This window comes from Wyeomyia smithii, chromosome 2, assembly GCF_029784165.1.
Source record: "Wyeomyia smithii strain HCP4-BCI-WySm-NY-G18 chromosome 2, ASM2978416v1, whole genome shotgun sequence".
Taxonomy (NCBI): Eukaryota; Metazoa; Arthropoda; class Insecta; order Diptera; family Culicidae; genus Wyeomyia; species Wyeomyia smithii.
This window is the reverse complement of record NC_073695.1, coordinates 95876389-95898936: the sequence shown is the minus strand read 5'-3', so window position 1 is coordinate 95898936 and position 22548 is coordinate 95876389. Positions and strand designations below refer to the sequence as shown.

At 41.7% G+C, this 22548-nt stretch overlaps 2 protein-coding genes across 2 annotated transcripts in view; one reads left to right on the top strand and one right to left on the bottom strand.

Annotated features, from left to right (window-relative positions):
* The window catches only part of LOC129722665 (PDZ and LIM domain protein Zasp-like), a 196738-nt gene extending 190365 nt beyond the window's left edge, over positions 1-6373 (bottom strand). Inside the window, exon 1 of the mRNA XM_055676289.1 lies at positions 5776-6373. The gene's annotated coding sequence lies outside the window, so the exon portion shown is untranslated. The remainder of the gene's footprint in view (positions 1-5775) is intronic.
* Positions 6374-19194: 12821 nt separating this feature from the next.
* The window catches only part of LOC129722668 (mucin-5AC), a 190668-nt gene continuing 187314 nt past the window's right edge, over positions 19195-22548 (top strand). Inside the window, exon 1 of the mRNA XM_055676308.1 lies at positions 19195-21384. Within this exon, the coding sequence (XP_055532283.1) occupies positions 21184-21384 (201 nt within the window). The 5' untranslated portion in view covers positions 19195-21183. The remainder of the gene's footprint in view (positions 21385-22548) is intronic.

The window sequence follows — 22548 nt, the reverse complement described above, 5'->3', positions numbered from 1 at the left end:
TTAGAGAACGAGCGTTAAACATTTGTGTGGTTTTGAACATTTTGCCTTAAGCATAACGAGATATCATCACAATAGCACGCTTTTGAGCGTTTTGTGTATGTATATACGACTGAATATATCAGTGTCTGTCTCTATGGACGAATGTATGTGAAAAAATAGGTGTATATGTGATTTGTATTTTACTTACTTGTGATATTTGATTAATATTTAGTGCTTTGACAAATGACTAACTGACTGCGCGTTTCTCCATGCATCAAATAACGTGCAATATACCGACATTTTGAACGATGCAATCATCGTCAAATTCGAAAAAGCAAAACACTAGATACTGCTAGGATTATGTTATGAATCTGGATAAATGTGTATGATACATTATCAGCGCAAACAATCATGCAGTGTGTGTATCAGGGGAGAGAGAGACTTATACCAATTTGCTGTTTGATATTTCCAGAGAATATGATTGTAGGTACACATATGCCCACACATACATTCACACACATACGTCCATAGAGACACACACTTTTAGTCAATCGTATATACATACACAAAACGTTCAAAAGCGTGTTACTATGACGATATCTCGTTATGCTGAAGGCAAAATGTGCAAAACCACACAAATGTTCAACGCTCGTTCTCTAAATTGTGACGAGTCGGACGAGTAACTTTTCCACCATTTTATAGTACTAATCTGAAGCTTCAAAATGACTGTGAGTGTGGGCTTCCGGGCGTCCCCCTTTTTCTCCAATCCGCAGGAGAAAATAGAGTAAATTATTGTTGAAATTGCTTATATCTTCCTAAACAAAAGGAATCTCAGCAAAGTGCCTTCGTAAAATTTTTAGAACATGATAAGGCCTAAAAGTTTCTAAAACATTGTGTTTAGAAAAAAATTCAAACAAAAAAGTTAGAAGCAAAAAACTGAATTTACGAACATTGTCATATGAAATATAATTTTTTTTTCTAAAACTGCAATACCTAGAGAAAAACTTTTGTTAGCAAAGTTGTTTGTAATGAAATTATCTACAACTTTGCTGAAGACAACTTGGAGTTTTATGCAGAAACAAAAAAGTAACAAATTTTATTTTTGCCATAGTAGGCTATGGCTGTTGTTGCATAACCAGGGTTGATATTTGTTGACACTCTTGAGTGAAGGTGAAAAAAAGCATCCATAAACGTTATTTTTTTACAATCCTTTCAGAGTTCTCCCTTCCCGCTTTTTGCATGGAAGTGAACTGTCAAAACACCTCATTATATTTCATGCGATGAAAGCAAGACAACAAAATCAGTTTATCAGGTAACGAAGATTGTCAAGGCATCGGTCAGTGTCAGTGAAAAAGTGTTTCGGTGAGGTTCATTTTGGTTGAGTGGACTGTTTGTTTTTCTTTTTCGCTTTGAAGTGAAGATCATTTGGTTGGATTTGTCGTCAAATTTTATTCCGTAACCGTATACGATGCGTGCGATCTATTTCATCTGAGTATAACAGCACGTTACTAGGACGAAAATCTAGTGTATCTGAAAGAGTGCTGCGATCATTGGGAGTGAAAATTGAAAATGATTGGCTGTAATGTTCGAAGAATTTTGCTGGGGAAAATGACTTTTATCAGCACTGTGCATAACACCATAATGTGAGCAATTTCAATACAAGCCATTGTTTCGAAGACAGTATAGTTCTAAAGTGAAGCACTTAGACACTACAGAATTAAGTTCGCGACATTACTATTTTGAACCACTGTGCAACGGTAGCTTTGAATATTTTGCTTGACCGCGCATAATAAAGTTTGATCTCCGCTGTGCTCTCCAGTAGCTGTGCCAGCTAAATATTCTGCAGCGTACGAATGGTAACTTGCTGCCGTATGCAAAATAAAGGTAACATGATCTGCAGTGCCTGGAAGATGACTCGTATGCATCATTCGTTACTCAATAACGCGTACCTCTAACAGCTATACTCCACTCGCTATTGTGTGACAAACTAGACTAAAGCTGAATTTTCTACACGCAGTCTTTTGTATCCAGTTCAGAGTAGATTTTTACCATTAGGGCGTGGCCACGCAGTTTCGAGAAAGACAAACGGAACAAAACACTTTGTTGAGTCAAAATATGTAGGCAGCGGAATTTATTCCGTCCATGTTATTGTTATCCGTGCACGGGAAGCAAGGGAATAGCAAGGAAAATGTATGGAAAAGCTTGACCTTGGAACTTTTCACCTTTTTTCACCATCAAGCAGTAAAGCAACAATGTTGAACATTATATTAAACAATTATTATACATTTTATCTATCCACCGACGTATAAATGACTAAGATGCATAAAGTCGTTCGCTTGCTATAATCGTTTGAAATCCGACGCAACATTTGCCAGTTTCATTTTCAATTTCACAAAATGTAATCTAGTAAAGAAAACAAAGACGTAGTCCTACGTCAAAAACGAGCAACCAATTTAATCGACCGTTTTTGATTTGGCTGAAACTTTGCAAATATGATTCCATAGGCAAGAGACGCCATTTTGTGCTACTTGTTTAATTTTTTGGAAGCCGACTCATTTTTGAGAAGCTATTGAAAGATGTTATTTTGGGAAGGTATAGATAATTACAAATATTTTGAGAGCTGAAAATGTTTATTTGATCGTTATGACGTCTTTGGCAAAGCTGTAGATAATAATTTAGTCTTTGCGAAAAAAATATATCTTGCAAAAAAGTTAAAATAAAAATTAAAAATTGATTATCTATAAAAGCTCATTTCTGAAAAATCTAATTTTTTTATAAAAACGACAAAATATTACCGAAACAATATCATCGTTGTAATTTTTTGAAAAAAAAATTTTTTCTTCAATTTTTTTCGAAGGGCTAATCGAACGTCTTTGTCAGTGTTTTTTTTCGGCCCCCTTTTGCATAAGATTGCTGCAGAAAAACTGCTGGAGAAAACCACTGACGAAGACGTTCGATCCTCTATATATTTTTGCCTTTCTCCTAGAAAGGTATAGCAATCACTGCAAAAACTAAAGGTATAAAAATGCTCAAAAGAGCCGAATGTCGCATATCACTCGACTCAGTTCGACGAGCTGAGCATTTTCTGAATGTGTGTGTATGTGTGTGTGTGTGTGTATGTGTGTGTATGTGTGTGTGTAACGCTCTCCCAATCTCACTCGATTTTCTCAGAGATGGCTGGACCGATTTCAATAAAATCCATTGCAAATGAATGGTCTATTTGCCCCATAAGACCCTATTGAATTTTTTTGTAATCGGATTTCTAGTTTAGAGGTTATGTATCAAAATGTATAAATCACGAAACATCAATATCTCAGAAACTACACAACCGATTTGAACAGAATTAATTTCAAATTAACGGGCTACCTAAAAAACTTTTGAATTTCATTAGGATTGGACATGTTATGGTTCAAAAGTTATGGAAAGAAACGTGTTCTGAAGACTGTTTAATCTCACTCATGTTTCTCAGAGATGGCTGAACCGATTTTCATAAAGTCAGTGTCAAATGGAAGGTCTAGTTGCCCCATAAAACCTTATTGATTTGTTTTGCAATCGGACTATTACTTTGCCTGTTATGCTTAAAAATGTGAAATCCAGCTATGAAAAGTAAAATATTCACAAGACTACCTAAACTCACTGACTTTTCTCAGAGATGGCTGAACCGATTTCCACTAAATTGGTGTCAAATGAGAGTTCCAGCTGCCTCATAACACCCTATTGAATTTTACTGTAATCGGACTGTTACTTCGTCTGTAATGTATCGAAATATGAAAATCACGAAACTTCATTATCTCAGAAACTACACAACCGATTTGAACAAAATTGATATCAGATGAACGGGCTAGTTAAGGGTTAATTGATGAATTATAATTGATCAAGTAATTTCATAATTAGGCTGCTCTATACGTTCTCATTTCATTCGAATATGATCGAACTCAAGCAACCGTTATGTATTAAATTGTTATAACAACGAAAGTCTATTATCTCAAGTATTAAACGACTTATTTAACATAACTAGTGTCATACGAACGAGTTATCTCTTAAACTTACAAATAACTAACTTCATAACAACTTGATATGTGGTTCAAAAGTTATGGGAATCTATTATCTAAATCTATTTAAAAAAATAATAAGTTTGAATGAGAAAGGCTTAGTCTGACCGCTAGGTGGATTAATTTAGGTTTTTTTTGAAGGACAAAATTGTTGTCTACAAATTTGCCGGAGACACTATGTCAATCAAACAAACCGTTTTGGCTGCAGAAATGTTTTTAAATTCCTATAGAGCACTTTAAAATATACCTCGTGAAAAAAAAAATTTTTTTCTTTGATTTCTTCATGATCTGACCGGTTGCATTGTTTAGGTGATCTTTTGTAGTTTTTTTTATAAAAAAATAGATATTTTAAAAAATTAGCTTTTTTAGACAGTTATTTTTAATTTTAATTCTAACTTTTTTTACAAAAAACATAAATTTTTTTTCGAGCGTATTTTTTTTTCGAAAAGACAAAATGGTTATCTACATTTTTGCAGAAGGCGTCATACCGATCAAACAAATAGTTCCCAGAATAGCATTTTTCCAAAGCTTCTCAAAAATGAGTTGGGTTCCAAAAAATTAAACAAATAGCACAAAATGGCATCTTTTGCCTAAAGAAACATCTATGTAAAGTCCAAATCAAAAATGACAATTTAAAAAAAAATTTAAAACTGGGACATTTTTTATGGAACTGCTCTGCGGCCTCTGCCGCTCATAGCAAGTGGGACAGCCATTTACATTTTCACTAAAATTGAATTGATACGCGGACATGGTAGCTCACTATGCATAGTCTCGTTACTATAGATAGACTCAATAACTTTGTTCTGAAAAACTTCGGGAAAACATCCAAACATATTGTTCCACCTCATATCAAGGAATGGTATGAAATCACACAAAAACGCGTTTTTCTCGGCTTGTTGAAAATGCAAATGGGACTGATATGCTATGCGCGGCAGTGCTCTTCTGTCTCATAGCTGAAGCGGGGCTTTATGTTTTGATCGGTCCTGGGCAAAAATCACGAAAATTCTCTTCTACTACATAATGTGCAGAAAACTATTGGGTCAGAATTCGTGAAACGGATCACTAAAATTTTTTAATTTTCAAATAACTGTCACCCGAGATTTCCATTCTTCAATTTTTATTGAATTTGAGTAGGTTTTCAAGTAGTTATTGTCATTTGAAATTAAGGTCAATATTTCCTACAAATAGACATATCTTTAAAAATATTGCATCGAATTAGATGAAATTTGCACAGCAGATGCATCTTAGGTTGTAGTTTATGAATTTTTTTTTGTGGAGAAAAAATATTTCTTCAATAGTAACGTTTGAAAACAATATGTTGAAAAACCATGTTCTAGGGCTCTGAAAAATCCTGACTTAACATACCAAAACAAAAAAAAACTTTAAATCGATAAAATCGTTGTTGAAAACAACATCTTACTTGACAGAACTATTCAAATGCAACTGAGAGTTTTCACTTTGGTCGGCCATCAGCACAGAGACTTAAAAACTGAGTAAATTCTGCATTTGCACATACGTTAAAGTCGCTTTTTATGCGGGGGATACGTGCTGCGTAAAAAAATCGCGTAAATCCGGAATCCACGTGAAAATACCGCGTAAATTCCGGGATCCGCGTGCAAAAAACCGCTTAAGAAGCGACCTTAGTGTATACTTGTCTCAAACCTATAACTAAACTATTATATCTTGAATGCGCTAATTTACATACTTGAAGCAAATATGATTTTTTTTTATTAAACAAACATACCTTTCGTCTTAAATGCCTTACTCCTTACAATGGTAAAATTCTTAGACAAATTAAAAAGATTCAAGTTTTTTTCCTCTGTAAGGTTACTTTTAATCACACATCCAATTTCAATATGAAAACAATCATTAAAATCACATTTCACAACACTTCTATAAACTGTAAACACATATAAGGGATTTTCCACCAAAGCACGAAACTTTTATACAAACATTAGTTTGGCCCCCTTTTTCTGGTTTCTATTACTGGTAGTAAAATAACAAAAATAACACAAACTAAGCACTTTTTGCACTTGGTATAGTAACAAAATAAGAACGTCGTTTCCTTCTTTGCGGACTGCTGTAACTAACGGCTCCACCGGCAGCCTGCTACGGTTTTTTGTTTTTCTCCGGCACAAAAATTGCACCAGATTGTACCAAATTTCGATCGAACGGCAAACTGAACAGCACTATCACCAAAGCTGGATGCACTTATCTTAGAACCTAGCTACTTGCCACTCCTATTACGCACCGGTTGAGGCAGAACAAAAAAAACAACCGGTATCCAAACTGCGAACAACAACAGCGACTGAAACTGGACGACTTCACGTGGTTTCGAGGTGAGCGCACAAACTAAACTAAAGTCTGTCTGCTGTTGCGAGCCCGATTTGCCTTGAGCCCAAAGCGCAAGCGACAAGACGAGAGCTTTAAGCAGGAACCAGCTCAAGACGGTGGTAGCAGTGCTTTCAATTTTAATTTTATTTTTCAGGCTTCGTCTGGCTGGTTTGAATCAAAAATCATTTTTTTCACTTCTATCTTTATGGTGTCAAATTTTTAATAACAGAATTGATTATTACTATCTATGAGACAGGTACTACACCTTATGAAAGAAGATAAAACTTGCAACACTGACGAAAGCTTCCATTTAAAGCCAAAAAGAGAATTCTCTTACTTAAACTCTTCATTCTCCTTGTGATTTCTTTCTTTGCATGAAAGCTGTCTTGTACATTGCCTCCGAGTAAATTTATTCAAAGAGAGTGAGCGAGCGAACAGGCAGCAATGAGCAAACTTAGGTACATTTGTTTTGGAACTGATAAGCCACCTTCTGAGGGAAGTTCGCATAGCGTCGTGGGCCGATATATTATCTGCCGAAGACGAATGAGCGGATCAAAACAAAAGATAGAAATATCTAATACTAACAACATTCCGTTTCTGGTTTCTTTCGTATGCGCGCTGTGCCAACACCGATTAATGGGAGACCGGTCTGCTAATAAATAGCAGCAGAGCAACGTGTAGTTCAGTGACCAATGCGATAGAACAACGTTAATATTTTCATAAGCTCATATTTCACGAAGTAATAAGTTATTGCTTGTAGAGTAGGCTGTCCCAAAAAAAAAATCGATGTTGAAAATGTCAAGGTGCTCAGCCCTAAATTGAAAGATAATGTAGTTAATGGCATTTTTGTAGAATATTTCGACATTCTTAAAATTGTTTTCAGGTTACCCAAACGTGATTTACGAAAAAATGACTTTTTCAAGCTACAAACCCACTCTTTGGCACTTTTTCAAATCTGTTCGATTCCTACATTTTTCCATATATTTCTTTATTTTTGTAGAGTTATTTTCGAATATTTTGCATGGTTTAGTTCAGCATCGCATTCAATTATTTGACTCACAGAGCCCATTAAACATCACAAAAAAGTGATTTTTTCTCATAATTTTAAGATAAAACCCTTCAAAACACATATACATTTTTTTTTGATCAAGAACCGAATTTTTACTGCAAAGCGAGATTCAAGACGAAAATTTACATGAAAAAAGATCCTTGATATCTTATCGGGGGGCTGAGATATTGGTGTTTTTACATGTGAAGGAAAACTATGAATTTTCTTAAAAAATGCTACGTAAGCTTAATATCTCCATTGCACAGTGTTTTATTTTGCCGTTTGAACGAATAATTTCCTAAATAGTGATTCAATTGTTGATTATAGCCTTAAGGTATGTTCGGAGAAGTTTCAGGATATTCAAAAATGCATCATTTAATGAAGAAAGATGGGTGATCAATCAACCAATGAGGAAGATAAAAAATATAATTTTCAATCAGAATAAGATAGACGCAAGATGTCCTGAAATCTTCTAAACATATAAAAATGCAACTTTGTCTATCTGTCTGTCTGTCTGTCTGATCCATATAGACTTGGAAACTACTGAACCGATCGGCATGAAATTTTATATATAGATGGAGATTTAGAGGACGGGAAAGGTGGCTAAGATAGACATCACAGCGGAACTCATCAAGTTGGGCCCTGGAAACCGTCTGCCCCTGCTAATAGTTAGAATCTGGGATACAGAACAGCTATCAGAAGACTAGAAGGAGGAAGTTATATCAAGTTGAAATGTGGGGATTACCGAGCTGATCGCTCAACCCAGTTCTCAACCCAGCAGAATCCAAGAGAAAGTAAAGAGTGCTTTCCCGATTTTTTTTTGTCGTCCCTCGCCGCTAGCAAGAAGAGTTCTGGGAAGTTATCACGTTAGTTTTGTAGCTGGGCGATCGATAATGGACCAAGTCTTCATGCCGTGCCAGATCCTCCAAAATTTTCACGAATATCAAGCTCCCATGCATTCATCGATTTAAAGATCATATGCGATAGTATCGGCCGTGTAGAGCAATGGAAAATAATGGACGAACAAGACTTTCCTACAAAAGTGAGAAGACTGTTCAAGGCCACGATGAATGATGTACAGTGTCGGCCAGGCTTGGTATTCACATACGATCCGCTGTTCTCTTCAAAAACTTTCTGGGCTTTGACGAAGGCGAAGCTAAGGAAACATATAAAACCAACGGAAGAGTTGAAAATTCAAGAAAGGTTAGGTTAGGTGAAAATGTTCGGAGAAACCACTGTGCAGAAGCTAATGAGTGGAGTTACGAAAAAATTTAAAGTGTATTTACAATTTACGGGACAGTCTATACATATGATATAATTTTTCAATGATTGCTTTGAATACTGCACACAACTGTAAGTGTCAGTAGCTTTATGTGAACTGAAAAACTTCACAATACGTGGTGTAATATGTTTTGATGTCTGCGTTGGTGAACAGACAGACCAATCAGATGAGAGCCGTGGCGGCTCGTGCTGTATCAAGAAGTTATCGCCATGTTGCTCGGTTTTGGGCTGAGTTTCGTCAGTTCCCCAGACGTCTCATTACCCGCAAGTCTCCTTCGATCTGGTCGAGCCATCGCGCACGATAGGCCCCTCTATTTCTGGTGCCGGCAGGGCTGCTGAGGAGAAGTGATTGCATAGGGTTGTCGTCTGGCATCCTCATGACGTGATCGGCTCACCACAGCCAATTGACTTTCGCCAGGTGTACAATGAGGTTCTCTCCAAGCAGCACGTGCAGCTCGTGGTTCATGCACCGTCGACATTCTCCGTCGTTCGCCTGTACTACACTGTAGATAGTCCGCTGCACCTTCCGTTCGGATACTCCGCGAAAAGCGTCATTGTCTCGATTCCGTAGAGGACTAGTGGTTTTACCAGGGTTCTGACAAGCGTCAACTTCGTGCGTCGTCGCACTGGACTCGATCGAAGTGTCTTCCGAAGTGAAAAGTAGGCACAATTTCCATTCTGCGTGCGACTCTGGAACTAATTGCTGGTGTTATTGTCGGCGGTCACCTGTGACCCCACGTTGGTGGGCACGTTGTACTCGCGACATTTCTGTGAGATCTGTCGGATCGAGAATATCTGGTCCGTGGTGGCACGGGTTCTCATTAAGCCCGCTTGGTACTGGCCCACGAACCTCCTGGTTAAATGCCATATACGACGGAACAGGATTTGTGAGAGTATTTTGTAGGCGGCATTGATTACGGCGGTAGTTGCGGAACTACAGCTTGTTGCCCTTCTTGTAGATGGGGCAGACGACTCCCTCCATTCACTCGTCTGGCAGTTTTTCCTCCTCCAAAACCCTGAAAATGACCCATTGCAGCGCTCTAGCCAGCGCCTCTCTTCTATGTTTAAAGAGCACGCTCGGCAGTCCGTCTTTGCTTGCGGTTTTATTGTTCTTCAACTTCTCGATCTCACAAAAAACTTCATGAACATTGGGGCCTGGTACTCGATCATCTACTGCTGGTGCTTCTAGGTCAGTTCCTACTCCTCTTCTACTGTATCGCCATTCAGGTGTCAATCGAAGTACTCCATCCAGCTGTCGACCACCTCGCTGGCATCCGTGAGAAGGTTCCCATTCGCTTCGTTGCATATGTCGGCCTGCGGCACATAGCCTCTGCAAGACTGATTTACCTTCTCATAGAACTTCCGCGTATCACTGGCACGGTACAGGTGCCCTAGCTCCACATGTTCGCGATCTTCTTGTTGTCGCTTCTTTCGCCTGAGCATAGTGGTCATGTCGTTCCGTGCCCGTTTATATTTGGCCTTGTTCCCTCTCGTTGATCTGCCTAGGTACATCACCCAGGTCCGATTCTTCTCATTTACCGCTGCCTCGCACTTTCCGTCATACCAGTCGTTTCTGCCCCTTCGGTGCTTCTAAGCCGTTGCTGTTTCCCCGATAGCTGTGCGAATGCTACACCACCCTTCATTGAGAGGTGATGCGCCAAACCCCTCCGCTGTTGTAGTAATGCTTCGAGCTGTTGCGCGTATTCCTTCGCAGTCTGGGGTTTCCGGAGCTGCTTAATGTTAAGCTGCGGGGTTCGGCGATGTAGCGCGTGGTATACGGTCGACAGTTTTGAGCCCAAAGTTACCGCAACTAGGTGGTCCTTTCGGGCAAAGAAGGTACTTCGAACTGCCAATTCTCTTGAAGCTGTGAAGTTGACGCATCGCTGGCCGTTGTCGTTTGTCATGGTGCGCAGGCTATGCGGGCCAATCACCGGGTTGTATATGTCTTTCCTACCGATCTGAGCGTTCATGTCCCCGATGACGATCTTGATGTCTCTACGCGAGCAGCTATCGCTGCTGTGCGTAGAACGCTTCTTTCTCTACAAATTAAACCGGGTATTCCTTCGGGAGAGCATAGTACATTAATGATAGTGTAGTTGTAGACCCGGGCATTATTCTCAATAAACACAACCTCTCGCTGATCGCTTGCCACTTGATCACACGACTCTGCATCCTGTCCAACACTATAAAGCCGGTACCCAGCTCTTGGTTGTGCCGCCGCTCTGGTAGTACTGTACCCTGCGGCCACAAATCCTCCGTACTTTCTCTGCTTTTCGGTAAAGCTCCTGGAGCGCAATGATGTCGAAGTGGCGGGATTCTAGCTGATCTAGCAGAATCCGTTCGCCACCCGGGGTGTTCAGCGATCTACAGTTCCATGTACCGAGCTTTCAATCGTCGGCCTTATTTCGTTGCTTGGGTCGTTGCCGTTTGTTCCGATGCGTGTTCAATCCTTGATTGTTTGTAGATTTTAATTTCAGTATGCTGCCTTACTAGGGCTGCGGATGCCTAGTCTCGCAACGGGACTGCCGTCTTGGGTGTAGCTGGTGAGACACTGCATTTCGTAATTCAGCCATCCGCTCCTAATCAGTCGCTGTTTGAGCCACCCCCAACATGGAGAACAGCCGCTCAGTCAAGCTGCCCTCCGAGGAAAACAGCACTAATTTTTCTGTCAGTATATGACCAAGTTCCCACCGGTTCATCGATCTTCCCTTAGTTGTTCGTATCCCAGTTGGTATCACGAGAAGGTAGGACCAGAAGTTGCTTGGCATTCTGCTTTGGATTATGCTAACTAGTACGGGGGTACTACTGGTCCGCACTGTATTTGGAAAATGCAGAGATCTTTGGCCTTACAAATTGTTCTCATTTTCACCACAAAAGGAAAAAAAGTGATTATATTTATCATATCATGAAAGTCTTGCACATTTTGAGTATGCAACGAAACATTGTCTACATTGATTACAAACGTTGTATTCAACTGAGCTGAGCTATCAGCATTCGAAGCCTTTTCTCCTGAGATTTGTAAGTTTACCATTTGTTTTTTATCGATTTTCTTTTCATGTTAGAACTTACCTTTAAACGAATGATTCCTGTGTTACTTTTTGCCTTTCTCCTAGAAAGGTATAGCAATCACTGGAAACCAAAGGTATAAAAGTGCTCCAAAGTGTCGAATCTCGTATATCAATCGACTTAGTTTGACGAGCTGAGCATTTTCTGTATTTGTGTGTGCGTATGTGTGTGTGTATGTGTGTGTGTGTGTGTGTGTGTAACGCTCTCCCAATCTCACTCGATTTTCTCAGAGATGGCTGGACCGGACTTCATGAAATTAATTGCAAAGGAGAGGTCTAATTGCCCCATAAGACCCTATTGAATTTCATTGCAAACGGATTTGTAGTTTGGAGGTTATGTTCAAAAATGTGAAAATCACGAAACATCATTATCTCAGAAACTACTTAACCGAATTTAACAAAATTGGTTTTAAATGAGCGAGCTATTTAAAAAAACCCTTAGCTTTTGAGTTTCATGAAGATTGAACGTGCGGTTCAGAAGTAATTTAAAGAAACGTGTTCTGGAGAGTGTTTAATCTCACTCATGTTTCTCAGAGATGGCTGAACCGATTCTCATAAAATCAGTGTCAAATGAAAGGTCTAGTTGCCCCATAAGACCTTATTGATTTGTTTTGCAATCGGACTATTACTTTGCCTGTTATGTTTAAAAATGTGAAATCCAGATATGAAAAGGAACATATTCCAAGACAACTTACTTGGACTCACTCACTTTTCTCAGAGATGGCTGAACCGATTTCCACGAAATTAGTGTCAAATGAAGGGTCTAGCTGCCTCATAACACCCAATTGAATTTCAATGTAATCGGACTGTAACTTCGTCTGTAAAGTACCAGAATATGAAAATCACGAAACTTCATTATCTCAGAAGGTACCCAACCGATTTGATCAATATTGGTATCAAATGAACAGGCTAGTTAAAGGTTAATTGCTGAATTTTATAGTGGTTAAACACGTGGTTCAAAAATTGTGAAAAGAAACATATTCCGGTGACTTTTCAAGTTCACTCGTTTTCCCGAAAATGGCTGGACTAAATTCAACAATCTGAGTGTCAAATGAAAAGTTTGGCTTTCCTATAGGTTCCCATTTTTTTTGACTATAATCGTATTTTTATTCCAACCATTATGTATTAAATTATAAAAACAACGGAAGTCTATTATCTCGAAGATCACACGACTTATTTGAACATATCTAGTGTCATTTGAACAGGTTGTCTCTCAAACTCACAAGTAAGAAATTTCATAGCAATTTGATATGTGATTCAAAAGTTATGAAAAGAAACGAAATTCAAAGACTATTTAAAGCTGAAACTGCTTTGATCAAAACATATGGCCTCAACAAAACTTAAATTTGATATTGGGCTATTCGTACGTTCCCGGTATTGCTCGTGACTGAAGTGTACGAAATTCAAAGTCATTTCTTTTATTTCGCTATTTCTTCAGCACGAATATTTTACTCCTAATTAATAATTTTTTTAACTTTTTGCCTTTCTCCTAGAAAGGTATAGCAATCACTTGCAAAACCGAAGATATGAAAGTACTCCAAAAGTACTCGCTGGCTTGTTTGCTCAACCTACAGCGGCAGGGAGTCGAAATCGCAGCGATTCAGGAGGTTCGGTGGCCAAATTCCAGAGAAAGGGAATTCCGTGCAGTGGACCCTATTGCACACACTTCTTTCAAGTACCACATCTACTATAGTGATGGAAAAGCAGCAGAACGGGGCGTCGGTTTCGTAGTGCTGGGAAATCAGAAAACAAGAGTCATCCGGTGGAAGCCCGTAGATGACCGTATATGCGTGTTGAGGATTAAGGGCAAATTCTTCAACTACAGTATAATCAACACCTACGCACCGACAAACGACAAATCCGATGAAGTCAAAGATGAGTTCTATGACAAGCTTGAGCGAATCTATGACGAGTGCCCAAAACACGTTGTAAAAGTCGTCATTGGAGATGCAAACGCACAGGTTGGGAGGGAGGAATTCTTCCGTCCGGTCATTGAAAGGCATAGCCTCCACTCGTCAACCAATGAAAACGGCCTGAGGCTGATAAACTTTGCCGCGGCCAGAGGAATGGCCATATGTAGCTCCTATTTTCCACATTTGAATATTCGGAAACACACCTGGAGGCATCCAAATGGAGAAACCTGCTCCCAGATCGATCACGTACTGATTGACGGTCGGCACTTTTCGGATGTTACTGATGTTAGGTCTTCTCGGGGACCAAACATTGACTCTGACCATTATCTCGTCGTTAGTAAGATCCGCGCACGGTTGTCGAACGTGCTGAAATCTCGCACAGAGAGGACGACGCGTTTCAACATTCAGCGGTTGAAAGCTGATGACGTGTCAGCAAAATCTCTGGCTGGATCAATGGATCGCAGAACAGCAGGAGGAAGGAGTGGAAGATATAAATGGGCTGTGGAGCAGCATCCACGGAGCCATCGAAAGGAATACGAGAGAGGTGGTAGGTACGATGCGTGGAAGACAGCCTAATGGCTGGTTCGATGCCGAGTGCCAGAGAGCGACAGATGAGAAGAACCGTGCCATGAGCCCCATGCTCACGCGTCAGAACAGAGAGAGAGATACAGGGTGGCAAGGGCTACCGAAAATAGAACCCACCGTCGGGAGAAGCGCGAGTACGAGGAGCAGGTGCTCGCGAGCGCAGAGGACAGCTATGCTCAAAGCGACGTGCGGAGATTCCTTAGAATTGTCAACAGAGTCAGAAGCAGGAATTTCCCTGTGCCGGTCATGTGTAATGACAAGAACGGCAACCTGCTTACTGATAAACCAACAGTTGCAGCCAGGTGGAAGGAGCATTTTCAGACGCTATTGAACGGTGAGGAGCCGGATGAGCAGAGCAGGAACAGGATTACGATTCTGAGTGACGAACAAGCTGTGGAGCCACCAACACACAAGAGGTGAAAACGGCGATTAGTGAGCTGAAAAACGTCTAGGCCGCAGGGAAGAACGGTATCCCGGCCGAACTTCTAAAAGCGGGAAGCGAGCGGCTTTACTATGCGATCCACCAGATAATACTAAGAATATGGGCGGATGAATAAATGCCGAACGACTGGTTGGAAGGCCTCATATGGCCTATCTATAAGAAGGGCCATCGATTGGCTTGTGGCAACTATCGAGGCATAACGTTGCTCAACTCCGCATATAAAGTGCTCTCCCGTCATCCTGTTCTTCAGATTGAGACCGTTAACGGAATCCTTTGTTGGCGATTACCAGGCTGATTTTCGGCAGGGGCGTTCCCCGACGGATCAAATCTTCACCCTGCGACAGATCCTCGATAAGTTCCGGGAGTACAACTTACCGACTCACCATCCGTTTGTGGACTTCTGGGCGATATATGACTCAGTGAAAAGAACGAGCTGTGGCAGATCATGCTGGAACACGGTTTCCCTGCGAAACTAATTAAGCTGAGTCATATGACGCTGGAGGGATCAAAATCGTGCGTGCGGATAGCTGACGATACATCAACCGCATTCGTAACGTTGGATGGACTGAAGCAAGGGGATGCGCTCTCCAACTTACTGTTTAACATCGCTCTTGAGGGTGCAGTACGAAGAGCAAACGTGGAAAAAAACGGTACGATCATCACGAAATCTCACATGCTTCTTGGTTTTGCGGACGACATTGATATCATCGGTATCAACCGTAAGGCCGTTGAGGAGGCCTTCGTACCTTTTAAGAGGTAAGAAGCGAGTTTGGGGCTTGTCATTAACTCTGCCAAAACGAAGTAGATGGTAGCTGGCAGAGAGCGTGGGAGTCGTCGTGGTGTTGGTGCTGAGGTGGAGATAGATGGGGAACGATTGAAGTGGTTGGTGAATTCGTTTATCTTGGTACGCTTGTGACATGTGACAACGATATGAGCCGTGAAGTGAAACGACGAGTTGCAGCTGCAAACGGGGCCTTCTACGGACTACGTAACCAGCTAAGGTCCCGAAGTTTGCAAACACGCACAAAACTAGCGCTGTATAGGACGCTGATACTCCCGGTGGCCTTTTACGGACATGAAGCATGGACGCTGAAGGAAGCTAATCGACGAGTGCTCGGAGTTTTTGAGCGTGAAGTTCTGCGATCGATACGGTAAACTAGTAGATGGAGTGTGGCGCAGACGCATGAATCACGAGTTGTACCAGGTATACAAACATGCTGATTTAGTGAAGGTAATACAGCGGGGCAGCCTTCAGTGGGCTGGACATGTATCCAGAATGCCTGACGAGAGAGCCGCCAAAACTATCTTCAGTAGAGAACCAGGAAGAGGCCGTAGGCTCCGCGGTAAGCCTCGCACGCGGTGAATGTGCGCGGTGGAAGAAGATGCACGATCTGCTGGTATAATAGTAGACTGGAGAACGGCTGCCCAGGACAGAAGAAGCTGGACATTTCTAATTCGTTCGGCCCGGAGAACGGTCCGTAAGCCAACAAAGTAAAGTAAAAGTAAAGTAAGTTTGCAGCATTAGGGGAGGGTTCTTCCGCAAGAAATATTTTGAAAGGTTCTCGTTTTCAAAATTTAGTCTGGGTTGGCTTGTGATTTTTTTTAGCTTCTCTTAGGGTATCAGACTATTTTGGCATTGCTTCCACTGGTCAATATAGATGCTTAAACCGGAGAAAAATGAAAGATTTTTTTTTCTGTTTAAGCTTTGGGAATGCACTTTTTTTAGTTTGGGTCTAGCGTTCCTCTATCATGGGTAGTGCTGATAAAAGTAATTTTCCCCAGCAAAATTCTTCGAAAATTACAGCCAACCATTTCAAATTTTTACTTCCAATGATCGCAGCACTCTTTCAGATACACTAGATTTTCGTCGTAGTAGGGTAAATATGTATAAAACGACAGTTCACTTCCATGCAAAAAGCGGGAAGGGAGAACTCTGAAAGGATTGTAAAAAAATAACGTTTATGGATGCTTTTTTTCACTTTCACTCAAGAGTGTCAACAAATATCAACCCTGAATTCATGGGTGTAAATACAATTTCGATAAATAAATAATACACTCTTTTATTGAAAAAAATGTTGCATGTTTCTATTCACCACGCAATGGGGCAAATAGAAACACTTATCAGTCGACTGCGTTTTTCTTGTTCTGATGAAATTTTCGCATTAAATTTTGGAGAAAAAAGAACAATTGTTTCAACTTTATTGATATGGGATGCAAAAAAACGTCACGAAGTATTTAAATAGCGGAAATGTAGGACTGGAATCTTGGTCCGTTTCTTTCGGGTTGCTGATGTCGTTGTCAATTCATGCCAATAAATCAGACTCGTCAATTTTTAGGCTAGCAGTTTGGTTATCTACACTCCCAGACGGTCTCAAAGTACGACGCTGGCCCAATATTCCAGTTGTCTTGAGTTCGAGTCTCGGCTTCAAAAAGGCTGTTAGTGTCAGTAGGATCGTAGCGCTAGCCCCGCAATTGTCCTGTACACTAAATAGTCGGCTGCGAAGTCTGTGTATAGATAAACAGCGAGTTCCGAATCGGAATGTAGCACCAAGATTTTGCTTTCTTCAGTTTGGTTATCAGCTGGATCGGGTTTTGATGGTAGCTGAAGAACACACTTAAAACTGGATCTCGAGCTCGGCAAAAAAACATCCGAGTTCACTCGGAAACTTTGGATTCAACCGGTATTTCAGCAAAAAAATGCCGGTTGCCGACAGTTGTCAGATCATTTTGCCGAGACTTCGTCCAAAAAATTATGCTTGACGAATCTCGACTCTAATTTTTGCCGAATTTATCGTTAAACACTGTTGATGCCGAGGTCACCAAAAACATTACTGGTATCTAGGCACAAATTTTAATCGTTGCTGTGTTTCGGCAATACAGCTGTCATTCTCATGAACGAGTTGCCGCCATTTTTCTTAGTGCAAATTTATGCGTGTTACGGGTGAGCAAACAGGAATCGGATACAAGTTTGGCTGAAATTTGTGGAAATTACAAGTGTTTACAATCCGGTAGCCGAAAAAAATGTAGTACAGTTTGGGGGGAAGTGGCTGGAACTCAAAAAGTGTAGTTTCAAATCGTGTGAATACAATATTTTATTTGTTTTAGGGATAGGCATTAGACGTAATTTTAGATTAGATGTTTAGCTCAATGCCCTACTGGCGAGCAAGATAAAGATAAGTATTCAAGATTTAGTATGAATAAATTTCTTTACTTACTAAAACTCATCGAGCTTATAATTTATCTTTTGAAAGAAAACTACCTGATCCACAGCAAAACTATTTTCTGCGATCGGGTTCCACTGAAAAAACGGCTCTTTACTGTGCCGAACATTCAGCTTATATAACCGAAAGGTCGTTGGACTGGTTTGCCGCTTCTCGGCTGGATTTGCCGAGAGCACAGTCAACTGTGTACCGCGATTCTCGGCAAAAAATGACATCTGTCAAATATTGGTTTTCCGAGATTCTCGGCAAAAGAGATTCAGCCGAGATGGTTGCCGAGGACTCGGCTGTCCAAATCTCGGCACAAACAATGCCGAGATTCGGCGAAATTTTTTAAGCGTGAAGTTGATTCCATATTTCGCGGCCGCTTGGCGAAGAGACAGTTATTTCAACGTAATATTCTTGAAGCTTGCATCAGGCAGACTGTTTTTTCTACGATTTTAAACGTTTTGTTTGAAAGTCCTGACCAAGATGGGCTGAGAATGTACAAAACAATTTCGCATTTTCATGTAATCCCATTATCTAGTATTTATTAAGAGAACGGTAAATATAAATTCCGCCGTTCAAAATACATACAAGATAAGTAACGTTGAGCATCATCCACAAAACTTTTACCAATAAAACGCGCGCTTTTCACTGCCATAAAGCTTCCCGATAGGTTAACCGAATGCGACGCAACAAAATACTGCAACGCAACCTTACCTTGCAACATCAGCTGACCGCTGCGACTTGCTTTCCATGCTGCTACCTTTCCAACCGTGCAAATGCATTCGTAATTTGTACCGCAATTGCTGCTGCTGCCTGGATGGGAGGTGGCGGTGTGCAGACAATTTTCTATCCGGGCTAAGGACGGGATACTAAAATCTCAGCAAAAATCAATTCGTTCCTACGGTGGACGGACGACGTCAGTTCGCTGTTGGTCGCTTGGAGCTGCGATTTTGTCGATTTCGTCAGTTAGTCGAACCGCGTGCGCACTACGATCGAGCGAGTTCTGAGCCGCATTCAGATCAGTTCCGCTCGGGGCCGTCGTTTGAAGTGGAGCAATCGTTCTACGGCTAAAAATCAGCCAACGCTAGGTGGTCTGGTTGATGGGCGATGCAGTCGGTTTTATATTTTATATAAACAAACCGTGCGCGGTATTTTGTGCGGATTGGTTAATGGAAATCGATAATCATAAATCGCTGCTTGAGATGGATGTAGCATTCGAAGGTGTGCGGCGAAGACCGTCTAACGGTCGATTCGAATGCAGACACGGACACGGTTCCGTCGGTAGAAGGGTTGATGTTTGTTAGGTGGTGAGTTTCCTTTAACATTGGTGACATCGTCCAGCTGAAAAGTGAGTGAGAGAGAGAGAGCGTTAAAGAGAATGAGTTCCGGTTGGTCTGGTGTAGTGGAGTTTTCCGGATGGTTCGAAAAGTAATGGGGAAAAGCCACCATCTGGTCAGGAGCAGTCGTTCAGTGAGTGTACACCGATAAAGGAATGCGGACGACAGCACCACATCAGACCACACAGCATTGGTGCGGTAGTTGAGAGTAAGGTGACCACCATCCATTAGATTCAGCCAGTGGATCCGTTTTTTCCTTGTGCTATGTGTTGGGTCCGTTCTTCCCGGAATATCCCGTCTCGATATCGTGCGTTACGTTCGATGCAGGAGAAGTGAAGAAGCAGGATAGTTTTGGTACTGGTAAGGCTGGAGAAGAAAAACGAGCTCCGAAAAGTGGAGGCAAATTAGTCATTTTCGCTCGAGTCCTATTATCGGGAATTCTCGCTGGACCGTGAAGTGTGTTATCCATGTCCAACAGAGACTCATCCGGAATATTATCCCCTAATGAGGACGCTGAAATCGATGATCCAGAACAGTGAAGGGCTCGCGGGAGAAGGTACTGGTGCTTCCAGTTTGCGAAGAAAAATCTCGGGCAGTGGGATCGGTTTTCCTTTTTCCAAGGGATTCTGCTAGTGCTGATTCTTCTTCATCATCATCGTTGTCGTCGTCGTCGTCGTCGTAGTCACCGTGACAGACGTGTGTTCTTGATATTGTTCCTCGCTGCTGCTCTTCTTCTCACTCTCGGTGTGTTTATAATAAATCGCTTGCTGATTTTGTCGTCTGATGGCGCTGCCGCTGACTGGTGGCTGGATGCGAGTGTATGTGGAAAATGTAGGCTATTCAGTGTTCAATCAAATCTAGCTCCAAAGAGCAACACAGGAGGACTCGTACATCTGTTTCCGTCTCGGATTGTGGGAGCAGATTGGGAGTGTGACTTCGTGTCCGTGTCCGTGGGTATCCGTGTGTATTTGTGAATTTTTATTTGATGATGGCCTACTCCTGTTCGAAGAGCAACACAGCCTTAGCAAGTACTGCGTATGGCGGCTACTAGCAGCCTAAGTGGAACAATCTTATAGCCAGAAATGCGACGAGAGGCCAAAGGGTGCTTGTGGGAAGAGAATCAAACCGAAGAAAAGTGCAGAATTTTTGGCAGTGGTAGTGAGTGCTAAAAGATTTTTCCCCGAAACCGTGTTCCAGTAAGGGTCGACTTATGTAGTGCGAGAACGGGAGATTGAGTCACCTGTTTTTCCTCGAACCGGAGATAGTGAGCTTCCCCATTTTGGGGGTGGAAAGAGTCATCTGAGACGGGTAAAGAAACGAGAAGCAAAAAAAAAGGAAGAGAGAGAAAGAAAACGGGAGAAAGAGTGACTTGCAGCAGACGGTGAAGTAGCGCTTTAATCAGTGACCTCGTAGTACGCATGAGTTGTGATATCGATTGATTGCGCACGCAAACCCTTTGCTCTCGCCGCGCCATCTAGCTGTACTGTTGTAATGCCGTTTGGGGCCATCATAAAGAAGCAGGGATCGGCATCCTGCAGCGCGTATACCGTAACCGCGGATGAGCGAAAAGTTTGACGGACCGTTGCCAGCAGTAGCCGTCCTAAAATCGCGGTTCGTGTTCTATTCGGAGATTTTCCTACGGTCGACGGAACCGTTCCGGTCGCGAGTGGTGTGTGAAAAATCAACCAGTACAACTGTGTGCGATCAAGATGGCCGCAAGTGTTCCACGACGACGTACAGTGATGAGAAGAAACAGTGTTACAGCCAGCAGAATACCGTGTCCCGTTGCACCAGTGCAGCGACACCACTAAGAAGCATACGCAAGGACGTTAGAAAACTAAGATGATGGGGCCATGAGCCCGAGCCCCGAGGTCATCAAGAGTCGCAAGTGCGTCTCAAGCGGGCCTGCACCATGCTAGCGCCGCCGAACCCGAGGTCAATATGCGGCCAGGACCCGGGCTGGTCGTGATGGCGCTTGCGTTTATTTCGGGGGCTCGGCGAGGCACCAGTCAACAGAGCAGTGCCAGTCAAGGTAGCAAGTTGGGCAAATTTGAGGAAGACAATACGGAAGCACTATCACGGATAAATCCGTGGTTGTCAGCGTGCGATCTGGCGCAACCCAACTCAGCACCGGATCTCCAGGTACCTAAATACCACATGTATATTCGCCCCTCTACGTCCCTTTCTACCCCTCCTACACACATGGTAGTGTCTGAAGATTTTTTGGCAAACTCGTTTTTAGTGCTGCAATAACAATCGACTAATCGTACCAACCGAAACGTGTCGGAATTTTAATTTTGTCTTAGCAGGAGAAAAAAATCATTCGGAAACCACCATCAGACACACGGATTCCCCAAGTCCATTTAGCGTCGAATGGAAAAATTAGAGAAAAAACACATCTCATTCATCAATTATATAATAATAAAATTCAAATCTTTCAAGATTCTAAAGTGGGAGAGCAGAGAGTCCTTTGGACCGTTTGACCGTTTGTTTGATTGCGTGTGCGGGTGTGTGTGTTTGTGTCGGTGAGTAAAAGTGAGTGAATGATTCCTTGCAGGCAAAGGCTAGCAATCCTTGTCACAAGCGCAATTCCCCGTTTCCAGCGAGAGTGAGAGTGTGTGACAGACAGATAACCGAGACCAACACACGCGTTCGCCTGCTCTAGTGTTGCTTGTAAGAAGCGCATCAGCAGAGATCTGAGATTACAGCTATAACGAGTGGGAGGATAAATTCTGATTTGACACACTAATACATCATTGACGGGAATCCACCGAGGTGGCAGTTGGTTGTTCCGCTTAAAGAAAAATTGTAAGTTCCACTCCACGAATGCTCGGTTGGGAATTGCCACTGCTGCCTGATGCGCCATAGTTGTGGGGGGACGATTAAAGAAAATTCCTCAACAAAAGTAAGGGAATAAATCTTCTCAAGTGGGACATACTTGAGCTACTATTTCTTGTTGTTCCATGGTGATTATTTATTTGCCATTTCATCATTCGTGGCGTGAACCAGAAAATGAGAAATACCAATCGAATTCAAACTCGTCGGTGGATTAGCTCTTCAAATGGTTTCAATGTCGATAATTGTGTTGTGCTTCGCTTCGCCGTGTTGTGCAGAGCACTAATCATAACCAAAAGGACCGCAAGCAGGGCAGTATATGTTGTAGCGGTAAGCACGTAGCCATAGCTACCATCCATTCAAGGATTTCAAGAAAATCAATGCCTCATTTGCACTTATCGAGCAGGGTCATTTTCCTTCTCAATAAGTTTTCCTCTAGCTTTCTCTTCGGTTTGATTCATATTGCAAGCA